We start from the raw sequence: 16,916 nt of genomic DNA, 5'->3' as shown, positions 1-16,916 counted from the left end.
GCTGATAGTCCTATAATCTCCGCATTCCCTTGTAGTGCCCCGAAATAATGTATACTTGTGGGTCCCTGACTTTTGACTTTCCAACTTATGAAAATCAGGAGTTACGACCAAAATTATTGAAGTTTGAAAAATCCCAAAAATTTCTCCTTGAAAAATGCTATGATAACTGCACACATATTTCGGCAACCTGTTCATATCATTAAATTATTCATATAGTTTTGTACACTTATTCTTTAACTTTGTGTCTATTAACCCTCTAAGTACCATGGGCTGATATTTAAATACCTGAGGCATTTCTCGCCAATGCCACTCCAAGTAGTTGGCATTAAGATGGCTAAAGAATCATTTCTAAAAGGTTAGTAGGTATACTTCGTAGTGGGAATCCATGACAGTCAGCAAATGTATGAAAATATTGGCATGTATGGACTCATGTTAGTGGGTCTATGTGAGTGGGAAAGCTACTATGAAAACATGTGCACTGAGGCACAAATATGATGTAGTAAACTCTGTGATTATTCATTATAAATGTAATGGGGTGGCCAATATTGAGTTTCATGGGGTAACCAATAGATACCTTCACTGCACAAGTGCTCAACAATCGCTCACAGGATCAAATCCGCTTATCTAGGAGCCCAACAATATGCATGCACTCAGCTGACGGTAGCCAAAGTACAAACGCTCACCTGCAAATCTCCAAGCTTTGGAGGTGAGCATTTGTGCTCTAGCTACTTCTAGCTTAGGGCATGGGTATTGTTGGGTCCCCAGATGAGCGGATTTGATTCGGTGGGTGATTGTTGAGCACTTGTGCAGTGGAGGTATCGCAGTGTAGCGAGATGCAGTAGCTATTGCTTATAGCATATTGAGTTTTGTGGAGTAGTCATTATTGGGCCATTATGAGCTTTCGTTGGCAGTCCACGCACAATGAAATCCAACATTGCCATCTTGGTCCAGCATTGGCCCAATTTGGTAAGCTACTGGGGAGCCTTGGGGTTGAATCAACGAGCAGGCACATAGATGGGCTTAGGGGGCTTCAGCCCTGCTGAAATATTTTTTTCCTGGTGTGGGGACTATGCACATTACATCTGCTGCAGAAACCTCTAGCCCAGGGGCACTATAACATCATGTTTTTTGGCAAAGTTACGTTTCATAATGTCCACCAGTAACTAAGGGTGACTTTAACTATTAGCGTTCAGCAAATGATATTTACTTCTATTTGGTCATTTTACGAAATATATGGTTTTCCAATGACTGCAAGCAAAGTGGCAACAAAATATTAGTACATGAAGGCAACCAGCATATTATACCTGAGCTTCTCCCCCATCCCAAAGCAAATTTCTGGCTAACCGACTTGAAGTTATGGCTGTAATCAGAGGAAATTATCTGAATGCTTTGCATACTCCTCATGATTTTTTTATTTACCAACTGATTTCAGCTACCGATGAAATCCTTTTTACGTGAAAATAAAAGTCCCATGAAGCACTGTCGAGGATATTAGACCAACGTTGCGAAACAGTGCTTCGGTTGGGGAATGGTTTGGTTATTTACCACTGCAGGCCCAACGTTGGGAAACGGTGCCATTCCCACTGTCATAGGCGGATTTAGGGGGAGGGAGGAATGGGGGCCCCTCCCCCCCCCCCGATACGGTTTAAAAATAACCGAGATTTTTAATACAAATATTAATAAACTTTACGATTTAATTTTAATAAAAAATTAAAAATAGTCATATATTTATGAATTTATACTAAAGTGCAGAGCATATTTCATTGAGTAATTGTTGCTTGTAATTTTTAATCCCAAATATGAGAAGTACCCAAATATACCGTTTGCCTGCGTCAGACCCTGGTGCCCCCCTCCCCAGAAAAAAATCCTGGATACGCCCTTGCGCACGGTTATTTATGATCCGTTGGACCAACGTTGGGAGATGGTGTCTGGTATCTGCTTGATTGCAGCGCGCCTGATTCATACATGCATAATGATTATTTAAGCAGAATGAAATGATTTCAAATTATCATGTCGTGAACGTCAAGAATGCGCAACATAAACCGGCGCAAGTTGGTTCTCGTTAATTATCGATACCTGTCGGTTATGGAATATTGGTCTCAGAGGTAAATGTGGTAAAATAGAGATTCTACTTACAATTAATTAAAATCAATTTTCAGCAGCAATCAATATATTACTTTACCTACTAGTGCATGAGTACGCCAACTTTTGATTTTTTCCCCGTCGATTACATTCAAATAATCGATTGTGCAAAGTTGCTCTACATTGATATAGCTGCCATATAATCAATTGGCCTCTTACATTGAAAGGTAGATTACATATTTCAGATCCTATTGGTTAACCTAGACCTTGTTGACTTTCTTCTGGCATACAATTGTTAATGGATACTTCGAAAACTATAATTCACCAGCTTATTAAGAATGTACTATAGTTATTTATTGTAAGGCTTTTAATTGATGGTGTTTAATTGACAGTTATTGAAATGCTACGTTTACTTTCATCTTAGCATTTTGAATATGGTCCTTATGTACTATGATTGAAATCTGGCTTGAGTTGCGCAACGCTTATCATTTGTTCCGTGGTTTCCCTCGTTTCCCTCCCACGTTTCGGCGCTTCGATCGCGCGAGCATTTCACTCAATTGCTGCTCAGAGTGAATTTGAGGGGCATTTGTGATGGAAAAATCAAGAAGGGTAAATGACTCTTATTGCTGCTGTGTTTCCTTTGAACTACTTGAGAGAAAACAATCCATCATTTGGTCCAATGCTGGACGCATTTTTATCGCAACTGGTAAGGGTTAATTTTCAGGTGATTGTCTGTTCTTTTATTTCTCGAGTGCATACCTGATGCTCCAGCGGTGACAGTTCGTGCTTTAATTCATTTTCATGAGCTTGAACCATTTCCATTTTAGTTCGCAGTTCCAGTATCTAAGCCATGGATAAGCATTCTTTGCACCGGCTCTTCAAATCTAATGCGGGAATCAGTATTCACTTGCCCAATTGTATCGATGGCTGTCGCTGATGACTACTTCGGTAATGCTGCTCGTCACGTAGCAGTTGCCTGTACGGGTATTCCGAGTAAGTATCCGTTGGTAGTTATTATTATTAAGTGAAGTGAAAATATTCCATAGCAAGATTTCTATCGTATACGATGGAATATTTTGCTTGCTTAACAGCGTAAATTAGACGAGTGGTTATAACCACTCGTCTAATTTACGCTGTTAGGAGTACCTAACAGCAGTGGGGGAGTGCTTGACGCTGATCAGAATAATGCCGTCCGTTTTCGGTAGATGTTAGCTTTCGCATACCGTCAAGTTGACATAAGTAATAAAAATATCGTAGATGAATTGCAATTTAAGACAGAATTATCGCATAGAGTAAAAGTTGGCGGATGGGAGATTACAAATATGTGCAATACTTCCTGTGGAAATAAATATTTTTCTTGTTATTAGTATCTGAAAATGACAAAAATCGGAAGTTTTTCCGTACCCTGTTACGTTCTTTTCGCCGTTTTTCTAGTTTTCCGATATAGGGCCGGCAAATTATTTCACTTCTGCCCTAAATCATTTGCTACAGCCGATTTTATATCGATAAATTGGTGATGTAGTAATTTGAAATGCGGTTTTTGCGATAGGTTAAATTTGTTAATACGAGGATGTAGCGATTTGTATTCGCTTGAGTCTGATATTGCTGGAGTGGGTTGGGTTGGGTCGTAAGGACATGATGCTTACATAAAGGATACCCAGGGGCGGATCCAGGATTTTTTTCTGGGAGGGGCACAAGCAAGGCCGTATCCAGGATTTTGTTCTGGGTGGGGCACAAGGATACCTCGCAATACAAAACGAATGCAATGATAATGGGACCGTATTAAAAATCTTGCATATTTTTGAGGGTCTGGGGGGGGCACGTGCCCCCGTGCCCCCCCCCTGGATCCGCCTAAGAGGATACCTACAACATTTCTTCGTGTTTTAAAAGCTTTCTCGCGAAGAATTACTAGCGTGGGTTGGGTTGGGGAGTGAGGTCATGGTATTTCAGAAAAGGACTGTATTTCCTACCGTATTAACCATATTATCTGGCATGTCTCTCAATATTGCAACAACACGCGAAATTTGGTATTTAAGGCCGCTTGCAATGTCAAAACATAAAACTCGTCAAAATCTTGGAACCGATAATAATGCAGCTCATTCTGTCGCAAAAATGTAAAGTCGCTTGATTTTTCAAGACCGCGTGCGCGGGTGCAATACAGCAATAAAAAAGGGGTTGTTAGCGTACCTAGTGTATACGATTATCAGCCTTCCTCCTCTCGAAGTTCTTTTTCTTTTCAAAAGCTCGAGAAGGTAAGTTAAACGTAATTAAAAGGCATAAATGAATAAGAGGGCGAAAAGTCCCGTCTCCGGGATTTTTCCGTAATACTTAAGTTATTCGATTTGGGATCAAACGGGACTAACTTTCCCGCCTTTGCAGCCCGCTAGAGGCCCACCAGAATTTAGAAATTTTAGAGGCTAGAGATATCTCGGCCAAGAAAGCATATAATTCAATGATTTTTGCGGCATTTGAAAGCTTATTTAATGGAGCAAATCTTCAATTGTTTTCAAGAATTTTCAGCGGGGAAAGGAGAAATGGCGTCAATTTGAAAATTTCTAACGCATGTTTTCATAAAATATTTTGAGAGGGCCACGAAGAAAAAAATGTTTTCCGGGGGTGTTTTTGAATGGCTTCTGAAAATATTTGGACACGAAATGAAGATATGCACGTTATATTACCTACTCGGTGAAATATTTATTCTTGGATAGCGTCAGAAAGAACTTAAAAGGCAATGGTGCAACCTAGAATCTAATTAATAATGTGCAGTATATTCTCTGTATTCATCTTATTTTCAATGCTTGGTTACAAAATATTAATATATTATAGTCACAGCCAATAAATTATCGAGAGGTAGGTACTTACTTTAAAGCAGTTTCTCCTTCTGTAGTGTAAATAACACCTATTATTGCAGGTTTGTAATGACTAAAATGGTTAAAATAATTTGATAGTCTATTTCTTAGCTGCATCACGTTTTTACAGATTTTACGTGGATGAAAATACGTGTCTAAAGATATACTAACTGTTAATAATGTAGCACACTTAAAAAGGATTTATACATTCACCATTATTCCTAGTACTTCTTTTCCACCTTCCCACAAAAGATATGCTTCCTCTTTGATTTCCTTTCACTTTCCATGCATAAGAACAGAAAACTTGAAAACTCGCGCTAGCCCCGTTTCAAACATGCCGCTCGCAACACAAGAACACAGGGCTTCGGATAATAACGAAAAAAACTGTTGGCCTGCTGGGGCCCGACCACGGGTCAGACGGGCTTCTTAGGTCGAGGAAAGCATAGAGGAAAAAAAACAGATGTAGGGGACACAAGAGACGATGGAGGGGAGGTAGTGAGAGAGACTGCTATGGGGTGAGAAGCTCTTTCACCGAGAGTGGGGGATCATACAGCAGCGCCATGGAAGAAAAGATCGTAAGCGCTTGACGTTGAGAAAACACGCTCGGGAAATTGAGCTATAGTGTTGTTATTACAAATATTACATTGATGAAACGTATCTTATTTCCAAGAAGAAGGATGAATGTTCTCATTTCCCGAAAAAAAAATTCAAATCGCGTTTTCTACGTGGTAGAATTACATCGAGAAAACAGGCGTTTTATTGTGTTTTTCAGCGCAAATAACTAATTAACAAATGCTTTTCAAATAATTTTTTTTCACTTGCCAATAACAATAATCTTAGCTTAAACCATATCCAAAACAAGTTCTCTCCAGAGTGTATAATAAGCGAGCAAATGGCGAGCAACCTGAAGTCTGCAGAGCCGTTTTTCGCAATCTCGAAAAATAGATATCGTCATTTAAAAATCTAAAAGCGTGAAATACGTACTCCAGGAGTAATAATCTTTCGATTTAGGCAATAAAAAAATAATAGGAAACCACCCTATTTTGATCATATGGCTCTTATAAAATGCCCAAAAACTTAAAACTCATTACTTATAAAAGTTCCTGGGGCAAGATCCCCGGTTTGGGCCCCCCAATATTTTTTGTAAGTCGGCGTCCCTGGACCATTTTACAAACATTTCGTCCTCTCGTGAACGCAAACGCTCATCCCGACTGTAATAACCACCATAGGGACAGATTTTTGTGGAAACTGGTTCCGAAAATGTCTCCGAAAACTATTCTAGTTAAAATCTCGACTCTTCTGTGGTTTCGAGTATGATTTGGCCGTCTCGCACTGCTCATTTACACGCCGAGGCTTCAGTTAATTTACCTGAGTATTCTCTGTCACTAACTACTGTTACTGAAAAACAAAAAATCTCTCAAAGTGTCAAAATTTCTTCGTACTACAAAGGATATCAGCGGTGTCTCAATTAATAGAACTGATTGCCTCACTCGCTATGGTGACGACTCATTGATGACCCCGTGTCTCAGCTCAATTCCTTGACTCAGCAAATATATATACATACCTGGGTGACAACATATTGGGCCTCTTGGCAGCGAATATTTCAGAGTGCGTAATTAGAACTGAGGCTGCTATTAGTGACCACAAGGCACATGATTCATTCCTCTTGGTCCCACATAGTCTCCGATAGATAACCTGCGTCGAGAAGGATTTATTTATTCCATTAGGCGGATTTTGAGGGTTTAAAGCAGTCGAATTAATTCACTTATACCGAAGACGTCATTCTCAACCTTGGGGCCAACGAAGCGACGCACAGTGGGCTAGAATCGAAAAAAGCTGGCCAAAACCTCAAAATCGATTTTTTTGAGCTAGGAAGTTGAAACTTCGCATACACATTCTCAAATGAATTGTACATTACTACTCAGATTATTTTGGTCCGGTGTTTTCACTTTAACAGTATATGTGAGGTCAAAGTTGAGCAAATTTAGCGAAAAACGACCACCCTCGAATTTTTCTGAAAATTGCCGACTTCATCCTCGTGCAGTGGTTTTATAAATAGTTTTATCGAATAAACTGTTATACCATCTTAATTGGCACTTCTTATTCTTTCATTTGAAAGGTTTTTAAAGATTTTGTTTCATCAATAACCATAGATACATAACAAAATGGCGGAGCCTGTTTTCAACCCATTTTTTTTACATAAACGTAGAAAAAAAGTAGACATTGTCACCGGCTTACACTAAGTAACTTATATCATGTCGTTCTTTGAAGCTTCTATATTGTGAATCTAAAGTCAAACCTTGCACCAATTTGCAACCCCGAATTTTAAATCGTTTTTTCGAACGCACGGACGACTCCGGTTCTGGCCGGCGCGGCGGCGGCGGAGAGTACGGCGACGCGGCAAGCGGGTGGATGCAATATGGTCTCATTCACTTTTATGTGTGGATAACAGATATATTAGTGACAGAAAATAATCACTAGAAAGTAAAATTAATAAATATTGCTACGAATGACTCTCATTATGCAATCGCTGGGCACTGCAAGAGGTGCACTGAAAGGTTTCTTTCTTTGAGTGCATTCCGTGGAGAATGGACTTAAATCGCGTGCTTTAAGTGGGGAAACGGACTCTTTTACTTACTAATAAACTTTTTAACAATAACAATTAATATATTCCTTAAACCTGATGGAAAATGGCTCAATACAGTACTTCATTTTGCCGAATTTTCCCAAATCAAGTACTGTCTTGGTGCTTGAAGAGTTCATTATTCTTATCCAGTAAGGTTATTTAGTTTATATTCTTGATTTAAAGCAATTAATAACTATTCCTTATGCAGCACAATTTACATGTTGCTCTAGTTTAGCCAGTGCAGATGGACGTCAATTCATGTTTTCAGGGTTGTATCGAGAGAACGAATAGGAGGAAAACGAATGCAAAAGGAAGATACAGTGACCATCCTCGGAGGCAAGAAGAACTCTCGCTAAGTGGATAAAATGCAACACCAAGTATTATGTTATGTCAGATTAAGAGGCCCTCTCACTAAGTAATTGTTTCCATGCAGCTCACACAATTTCGGTGTAAGGGTCTTCGAAAATCTGAAATGCCAGGGATATAATATTAACCCCAGCTATGAGAGAGTGACGCGAGCATATGATTTCATTTACCCGAGTGAAATAATTGTAGCAGAGGTTACATAAGAAGTTTCCAAAAATGGTTCTGAATCTTACTGCGACTCGAATCTTAACGTGCATTTCCACAGATCCAAGTTTCGCGTCGAATATAAAGTACACATTAATTTGCAAACACGGCTTTGACAGCAGTTAGGACATGCGCAATATAATCGCACGTGAGAACGAGGGCCTATGTCTCATGAATTATTGCTCGTGAGCACCTTTGTGCCTTCTTGCTTAGGTAAAAAATGCTGTTCGTTTGGCGAAGCATGAAAGAGGCACGAGTATTCAAAAGCCATCACAATTATTCTAGATTTCCTCTCCAAATAATTTAATTTTCTCTCTCTCTTACTGGCGCTTTAAAAACAATTTTGCTATGCCACCAACCGTACATAAGGTCTTCATTCACGGAGCTGACATTGCAAAAGAGTCCATTCTTAATTGCGACAACTGTCAGGGGAAGCAATATAGGCACGGTATAAGGACGTGAGAAAGTTCCGTGAATGGTTGACTAGAAAAATGGCACGAGTGGCCACAAATAGGGATTTATTCCGAAGACAACTCCTAATGTCATAACTGATAATGACAAAAATTACGCCAATTAAACTGGAGGAAACACACAGCTTGCCGAAAAATGTAATGGATCTGTGTTTGAAAAAGGAAAACTATGCTTTAGCTCAGACAATGAAAGTGATAAAAACTCGTCATATAGTGAATGAAAAACAGTAATCTTTTATTTCTGACAGTGCTTATTGCAGTATGTTAGTTGGGAAAAGTGTAAATTGTGTTGTTTTTGTTTGTGTTATGTTTGTATGGTAAAATATTTCTGAAAAATAACCATTTTGTCAGCAGCGCAGTTTATTAAGAATAATGACGTCGATATATAGGTAAGAGATTTAAATCAATACTTTAAATTGAGCATAAGACATAGATTAAAATGAACTGTATTTCTTAGAAAGAATACATTATTCGATGTGAGTAATATGCCTTCCGAAACTTTTAAAGCTAGCAGGAGTTCAAACCAAAAACAAGTTCGAAGGGTTCGGCACTACAACAATACTATAAAACGACCGTTGTCAGAAGGCCTTTCAATATGTATGGCAGGTTAGGAAGTGGAGGCCATGGATCATCGAGGGCTATTGCCTAGAAATAGAGCTTGTTAGTTAGTAAAAGAGTACGTTTCCCCACTTAAAGCACGCGATTTAAGTCCATTCTCCACGGAATGCACTCAAAGAAAGAAACCTTTCAGTGCACCTCTTGCAGTGCCCAGCGATTGCATAATGAGAGTCATTCGTAGCAATATTTATTAATTTTACTTTCTGGTGATTATTTTCTGTCACTAATATATCTGTTATCCACACATAAAAGTGAATGAGACCATATTGCATCCACCCGCTTGCCGCGTCGCCGTACTCTCCGCCGCCGCCGCGCCGGCCAGAACCGGAGTCGTCCGTGCGTTCGAAAAAACGATTTAAAATTCGGGGTTGCAAATTTGTGCAAGGTTTGACTTTAGATTCACAATATAGAAGCTTCAAAGAACGACATGATATAAGTTACTTAGTGTAAGCCGGTGACAATGTCTACTTTTTTTCTACGTTTATGTAAAAAAATGGGTTGAAAACAGGCTCCGCCATTTTGTTATGTATCTATGGTTATTGATGAAACAAAATCTTTAAAAACCCTTCAAATGAAAGAATAAGAAGTGCCAATTAAGATGGTATAACAGTTTATTCGATAAAACTATTTATAAAACCACTGCACGAGGATGAAGTCGGCAATTTTCAGAAAAATTCGAGGGTGGTCGTTTTTCGCTAAATTTGCTCAACTTTGACCTCACATATACTGTTAAAGTGAAAACACCGGACCAAAATAATCTGAGTAGTAATGCACAATTCATTTGAGAATGTGTATGCGAAGTTTCAACTTCCTAGCTCAAAAAAATCGATTTTGAGGTTTTGGCCAGCTTTTTTCGATTCTAGCCCATTGTACGACGCGACGCATGGAACAAGTGTGTTTACGTTATGTAATCTCTACAGCGTTGAAGAGTAATCCACTCTAAAATGAAAAAGGCACACGAGGGTCTTACTTGTGAGAATTTGTATGAAAAAAAGCATGTGCGTAGTGCGTGCATGGTGTATGCAAAACATCCATATTTACATATTACCCTGCAATCTACCTGCAAAGGTGTTTAGCAGAGGTGAACCATCACCAACATGGACCAGATTTTTTCTCATATGAATACACAAGTATTCAAAGAAGCCATTAAGACCCAAGTTCTTCTAAGTTCACCCTCGATATTTAGTCAGATGTTCTCAAAATGAAGCGCGCAAAGTTTCTGTGTCAACAATAACTTCCAATTTAGAATACATGCCATTAAATTCATACACCAACATGCACCAGAGGATGCACATGGATATGAACATTTCGTTCGCAAGGTTTACGGTACATATGGCACAGGGGCTGCGGGAGTAATCTACACCCTACTTTTGAAAGGGAAGAAATGAAAGGATGCATTCATCTGATAGTTCTACCACTACCCACCCTATGATAAAGAGATTAGCTGCTTGAATCGAGTAAGAATTGAAATATTAAGCTAGCGTGTGGGACCCTTATGAACTATTGCTAATAACAGAAATCAATAGGGTACAGTGTCGGGCGGCCAGATTAGTAATGAACTTCTATGACAAAAAGTTTAACCTTGCCGTAATGTTTGGCGAGTAAGGGTGGGAATCATTTCAGGAGCGTAGAACAAAGTATAGAGTTATAGACTAATTAGACTGGCAAAATCGGAGAAGATTTTTTCTTAGATGAAGATAAACATATCCTTCGTTTACCGTCGTCCTATGGTAGACACGATCACGAGAAAAAAATTAAAGAAATATATTGCAAAACAGAGAGATTTAAAATGTAATTCTTGCGTCATAATATTAAGGATAACATAGGTGTCATAAGCAAAAAAATTAATGGCATCACTGCTAGGACAACTTATGTATATTTCCATTTTTTTCGTTTTGATAATCTTCGGTAGCATGAATTTGCTATAGTAATTGGCAGTTTTTTGTCTTTGTATGAATATGCACTCATTTTTTTGCTATTATGCGTCATCTTTTATGACCGTGCGGTGTGCATATGATGGTCGTCTTGTATGCTGCATGTTAATGATTGATCACCCCCTGCCAAACACCGTAGAGGTGGCTAGGCTGAGTGAGTTTTAGACGGTGATTGCGACTCCCTTTACATATTTTCTCAAGGAAAATGATTGAAAAAAATCATAAGGATACATTAACTATCGTATTGAGATGTACCCTTTGAATTTGGCAAGATATTTGTCATATATAAAGGCATTCATCTACAACTCAATCCTCTTTCAGCCATAACGGCTATGTACTTTGTAGATAACGAGACTTGAGTGCCGAGAAAAATGCACCCCATTAATGACCATCCAGAATGATTGTGCAATTTGCATTGCTCTGGGAGGGTCGCGGGAATAAAGGCGAGGTCGGAAATTCCGATTGGACGCTCAGCTTGATGAGGGTCAGTCAGGACTAGCATAGGGTTCAAGCAGGTAACAAAAAAATTACCTGTCATCGCGATAACACAAAAGCTGGAATAATTTTTAAGCAAAGTACCGAAAACCTAAAATCCTGTCTTACTTTTTTAAATCGAATTGCAGTTAATTGCGGATTCTGCATATCATTCTGCATTTTTATTATTTCAATTATAAAATTCTACCATTCTTCTGTAATTTTAATTCAAATACAAAAGATATCATATAATAATTTCGAAATTACAAATGCCAATGTATTCGAAGTACGTATCTAATGTACACGTATATGAAATACTGCCTTGGGTCAAGTAAAATTCAAATTTTCGCGGACGATGCAGTGTTTTACAGGGATATAAACGAGTGCATCAGAATTACGCTGAAGGAAGATCTGAATGCTATGAACGATTTGTGTGAGACTTCGCAAATACAGTTAAATTTTAACGAATTTGTACAAATGAACTTTTGGGAATAGAAATACTTTTCCAAAGAATCGCATTAAGTTGTTCGAGAAAATATATTTTAAGTATTCGATACCTACTAATTATGGTAGAAAAGATAAATAGATGATATTAATGATATATACTTCAATAGGACTGTTCATCCTCAACAGGAATCCTCATGAAATAGGCTGGAGCACACTGTTGGAATGCGTTCAGAGAGGAGCTTCCAGGTACGTGAAAATTCTTTACGATAGTCTTGTTAGTTTTACCACCTCTACGATAAAATCGAATGGAAATCTCTAAACTGAAATATAGAATTCTAGACTGGAAATAGATTAAACCTATTAGATAAATTCAAGACCAGTGTGGTGCAAATGACCTTAGTTGTCGAGGCACCCTAAAAAAAATACTACTACTACCTTCTTGTTTTACTTCTTTATTGTCGAATGAGATGGTGATACTAAATTGACGATTTATTTTCCTCCTAGGTTAATACCATAAATTGAGTTTTTTTCTTTCCTTTGACCTCTATGTTTCATGCTGATTCAGTGTCTCGGAGTATAGGCGTTGAATAATTTTAAATACAGAATTTTGCCAAAGCGTCCGTGTATTTTTACGCCTTCAGCGTGTCCGGTGTACGATAGGCACTGCCATTTAACTCACGCCTTTCTCTTTACCGAAGAGAAGCAAGCTCCTCAGTGTGATGAGTGTAGGTGCCCTGTATACAAGCATTCGGCATATCCAATGTGTGAGAAAATCCGTGCCGCTTGGAGATGGTTTACTATAGGGAAGACCTTGTATACCTTCCATGAGACCACTCTACTAATATAAAAAATACAATTTTTTTCTCAAGGAAAGAAGTCTTTTAATAAGATGTAAGCATACCCGGCAATGCTATTTTGATAAAGTGTACTGTAACTTTATTATTATTCTATTACTCTTATATTATTTGAATTAAATTATTGAGTAGTGGTGCAAAATGACCTAGCCGTCGACGCACCCTAATCCTCAATTCTACTACTCTACTACTCAAGACCAGTGTATTTTGTGACGAAGGTATTGGCATCTTACTAACGCCAGTATAATACAGTAGTCCCGGTCATATAAATAAAATATGATAGATACACTGTAGAACAGACATTCAGAATGTCTTTTTTTATCTACGGAAAATCGTAGAAATTTTCCTTCCTCATAGGAAATTTTTTCCTTTCTGTAGAAACATTAAATCATGGTCTCGCTAGTAATGGGCCCTAGTCGCTCTGATAGCGGCAAGGGTATTCCCTATCCTTCCCTTCCATCTCTATCCCTACTCCGAAGGCGTCGTCGGGCTCCTATCCTTTTTTCCTTCCCTTCCACACCCCTCCCCGGGAGCGCGAGCGTATGAGTTGTAGTACTGGGTGCCGGCCCCGGTGGTTGTAACCTTCAAAGAACCCCCCTTGGGTTCTCATTGATGTCTTTTTTTCCACGATCAATAAGAGACCTTAAAGGCAGCGTTATAACTCATCAATAGATTACTCTCAATTGAACTACCAAACCAGTGAGATGGAGTTCCGTGAGAGCATATCTGCCTTTAAAGCTCACATCAAGGTGGTGTGATTAGTGCCATTCTTCGTGCTCTGCGGCTTTACTCCACGCACCATTGGCTGCGTCTGTGTGAGCGAGCGAACTATCGGGTAGAAGGGGAAGGGGAGGCTGCCTGTTTACCAATACCCTTTGACTACATGCCGGAGATGTTCCTCCATCACAGTGGGAACCATTTTTCAATGGTTTTAGCACTGGACCGGAAGACGTCCTTGCCGTGGTCATAGGCTGGATTGAACCACTATCCAGTCAGTGTCATTGCTGGAGAGGTAGGCATCCATCAGAGGATGGTATCCAGCATCGTCGGTGCCGTCCAAAAGATGGTCTTCACTTGGCTCCAGGAAACCAGTGCAGAGATCGGTGGTCCCGGGCACGTGGTCGAGATCGACGAGAGCGCTTTCGGACGTCGAAAGTACAATCGCGGTCGTCTCTGCCGAACGAAGAGGATCCTTGGCGGCGTTGACCAGGGAGACGTACCCCTGCGTCGTTGAGAAACGGGTTGCCGCCACTCTAAACCAAGCAATAACTTAATTCGTTAAAAAAGGGAACGGCATTAAAAACAGACATGTGGCGAGGGTACGCCGGTCTGGAGAGTTTGGGGTACATCCACAGTGCCGCAAACCACTCTCAGAATATTGTTCATCCCGGAGATAGAAGCACCCACACGCAAAACAAGGAAAGCGTGTGGTCGGTGATGAAGAGTGACTTGAGGAGGAGGATCGGCAGATTGTGTGAGGGAAATCTGGAAACGTTCCTGACCGAATTTGTTTGGCGCTACAGGCTCTCCACGACGGAGGACCTATTTCGTGATTTGTTGAAAGCTCACTGGTGCTTTCATTAAAATGTTTAGGAAACGAACAAACTGACAACGCTTATGGCTGCATCTTTTAAATAACAAAGCTCTTTTCAGGGCTGCTACTTATATTATTTTGCTTTGCTTTGCATTTTATGGCAAAGCAATTTAATAGTGGTAGCAGACTTGTAAATTATAATTATCATAATATAATAATTATCATCAGTTTGACCCAGCTAGATGCCAACCAAACACGGTGGAGATGGTGGGTAGGGAAAATTATAGATATCAACAATATTTTGCTGTCTTTACTACATTCTAAAATGAGTTGTTTGTTTGAACCTAGACAAAACTAGACTGAATCTATTGTGTGCATTCAAGAGCTGTCTATTTTCCAATGAAATCAGTCATCTATTACGAACGCATCTATGCTAAGGTTTATTATCTCATATAATAAAATCAGGGAGAGCAGCTGCAGAACATTTAGAATGTAATTTTTGCCTTTTCGTTTTAGTTTCGTTTCTTTAATTAATGTATATGGTACTGTGGAATAGATTTAATAAGAGATACCTGTAATTACTAGCCTTTTCCATCTTTAAATATAGGCGTGACGTTCGCTGTTTTCCAATATTTTATGAAATATGCGTTCCGTTAGGGATTTTTCAAACACTATCTTCACGTAAGAGCCTATCTATGAAGATGATTCCTTATATACTCCAGCTGGAATGAGATCAGTGCCTGAAGATTTATTGCTCTTAACCACAGTCTGAAATACAGATAGGCGGCATCTGTTCTTGGTTGAATTATGGTAAAGGCGTTGATATGATAGTCTTGAAATTAATGAAACGCTATGAAAAAATGTATTCAAGACAATTGCTTTATCTCGATTGTTAGTCACTGAATCCCCTTGTACGTTCGTAAGTGAAGAGACTGTGGCGCTATTTCCCTGTACCTCCCTTACGAATAATCAGAAAGCCTGAGGCTGTCGTCTAAATATTCGAAAAAAGTATTTGAAATGAATAACTGAAATAATATTAATATTTTTTGAGACTTCGTATTGTAATATAATCGGTGCCAAATAATATTAGATGTTAATAATCATTACTTATATAAATTTAAGTTCATTCATTACAAAAGTTTACCATCCTGAAGTTTTGTACAATCATTTTTGCAGGATTGGTACTGTTAGTTGAATTTTTATGAGGTCAAAATAATTTAGGAAATTCGTAATAAAAAGTGCATCTAATAAATTATGGGCAACGAGAAAGGCATGAAAGGAGTTTGCACAAAATAAACAACAACTTACTGTTAAATTTCCCTTTAAAACAAACTAATTACATATTTGATGACTTTAATGAAATATTTTTCCCCGCTGTAATCGAACTTAATAAGTGTAACACAAGGCAATACACGTTGGCCAGGTAGTCCTTTACTAATTTGCTCTTTAAAGGCCTGTTTACACGATACATTAACACGTACGAGTTAATGTACGTTTGCGTGAATGATTTTTGTGGACCGGAACGGAACATGTACGAATGCATGAACCAAATTAGAACAGGTTCTATTTTCTGTGCATGCATTCGCACACGGTGCATTTTGGCGTTCATTCTCGCGTTCATACATTTAGACATTAACCTGTACGTGTTAATGTATCGTGTAAACAAGCCTTAAGAACATTGAAAATAATTCCTGCAATATTGCTTTCGAGACTTGGGTCACCCTGAGGATTGAGATTTTCAGACTCTCAAGGCATTATGAATTCAGGAAGGGCCACCTATTGACTTAAGGGGTCAGTGAAACAATGGCAGTGCTCGACTCGTGGCGATGACCCCCTCAACATTTCCAAGTCCTCCCACACAGCGCTGCTGATCCATTTCCGCCGCTCTGCATTCAGTTCGATTCCGAGTCCGCAAAGAGAGCATCGTTGGTACGAAAAGCGGCGTTTGGTTCAAAAGGTAATTTTCATTTTAATTGAAATACAATTTTATTCTTATATTTTATTCGAAGTTGCCAGACTCGGTGGCGGCAGGGTCCTCGCCTCCCAAACAGGAGGTCGTGGGTTCGAGTCCCGCCTGGTTATGTTACCCCTATCCAGGGTATGATTTCTTTAAACTTACGTTACGTTGAACTGTTAGCATGTTAATAACCCCGATGTAAAAGGCCGTATTGAGCTGTTTTCGGTGGCATGGAAATAAAAATCAACGCTTTATCAACGTCATAATGTCACAAAATGTACTTTCACTAGTCGGAAATTAGAAGGGATTACACTACCAAATATTATGCTTGATTTATAACGTAATGGGTGTAAGAAAGCCTCTCACCAAATTTTACCACTGAGCGCTGAATAATTTCGCCCCTAGAAGAGTTTGAAGTTTCAACTTGAATTCCGCGCTAAAAACGTATTTCTCGGACGACGCCATGTTGATGACGTGTGAACCTCATGATTTCAGGATTGC

General features: G+C 39.1%; 1 protein-coding gene across 3 annotated transcripts in view; it reads left to right on the top strand.

The window, feature by feature from the left end:
* Window positions 1-2,647: 2,647 nt before the first annotated feature.
* Window positions 2,648-16,916, top strand: part of LOC124153633 (fatty acyl-CoA reductase 1-like) — a 31,183-nt gene continuing 16,914 nt past the window's right edge. Inside the window, exons 1-3 of one of the 3 annotated variants that reach the window (XM_046526926.1) lie at window positions 2,648-2,788; window positions 2,910-3,075; window positions 12,257-12,316. In XM_046526926.1, coding sequence (XP_046382882.1) covers window positions 12,293-12,316 — 24 coding nt within the window. In that variant the 5' untranslated portion in view covers window positions 2,648-2,788; window positions 2,910-3,075; window positions 12,257-12,292. Of the gene's footprint in view, window positions 2,789-2,909; window positions 3,076-12,256; window positions 12,317-16,266; window positions 16,416-16,916 lie in introns of those variants that run through there. The other 2 variants (XM_046526928.1, XM_046526927.1) reach the window with 2 other exon arrangements.

Source organism: Ischnura elegans, chromosome 2 (genome assembly GCF_921293095.1).
Source record: "Ischnura elegans chromosome 2, ioIscEleg1.1, whole genome shotgun sequence".
Taxonomy (NCBI): Eukaryota; Metazoa; Arthropoda; class Insecta; order Odonata; family Coenagrionidae; genus Ischnura; species Ischnura elegans.
The sequence above is the reverse complement of the archived record's forward strand: the minus strand, read 5'-3'. Positions and strand labels throughout refer to the sequence as shown.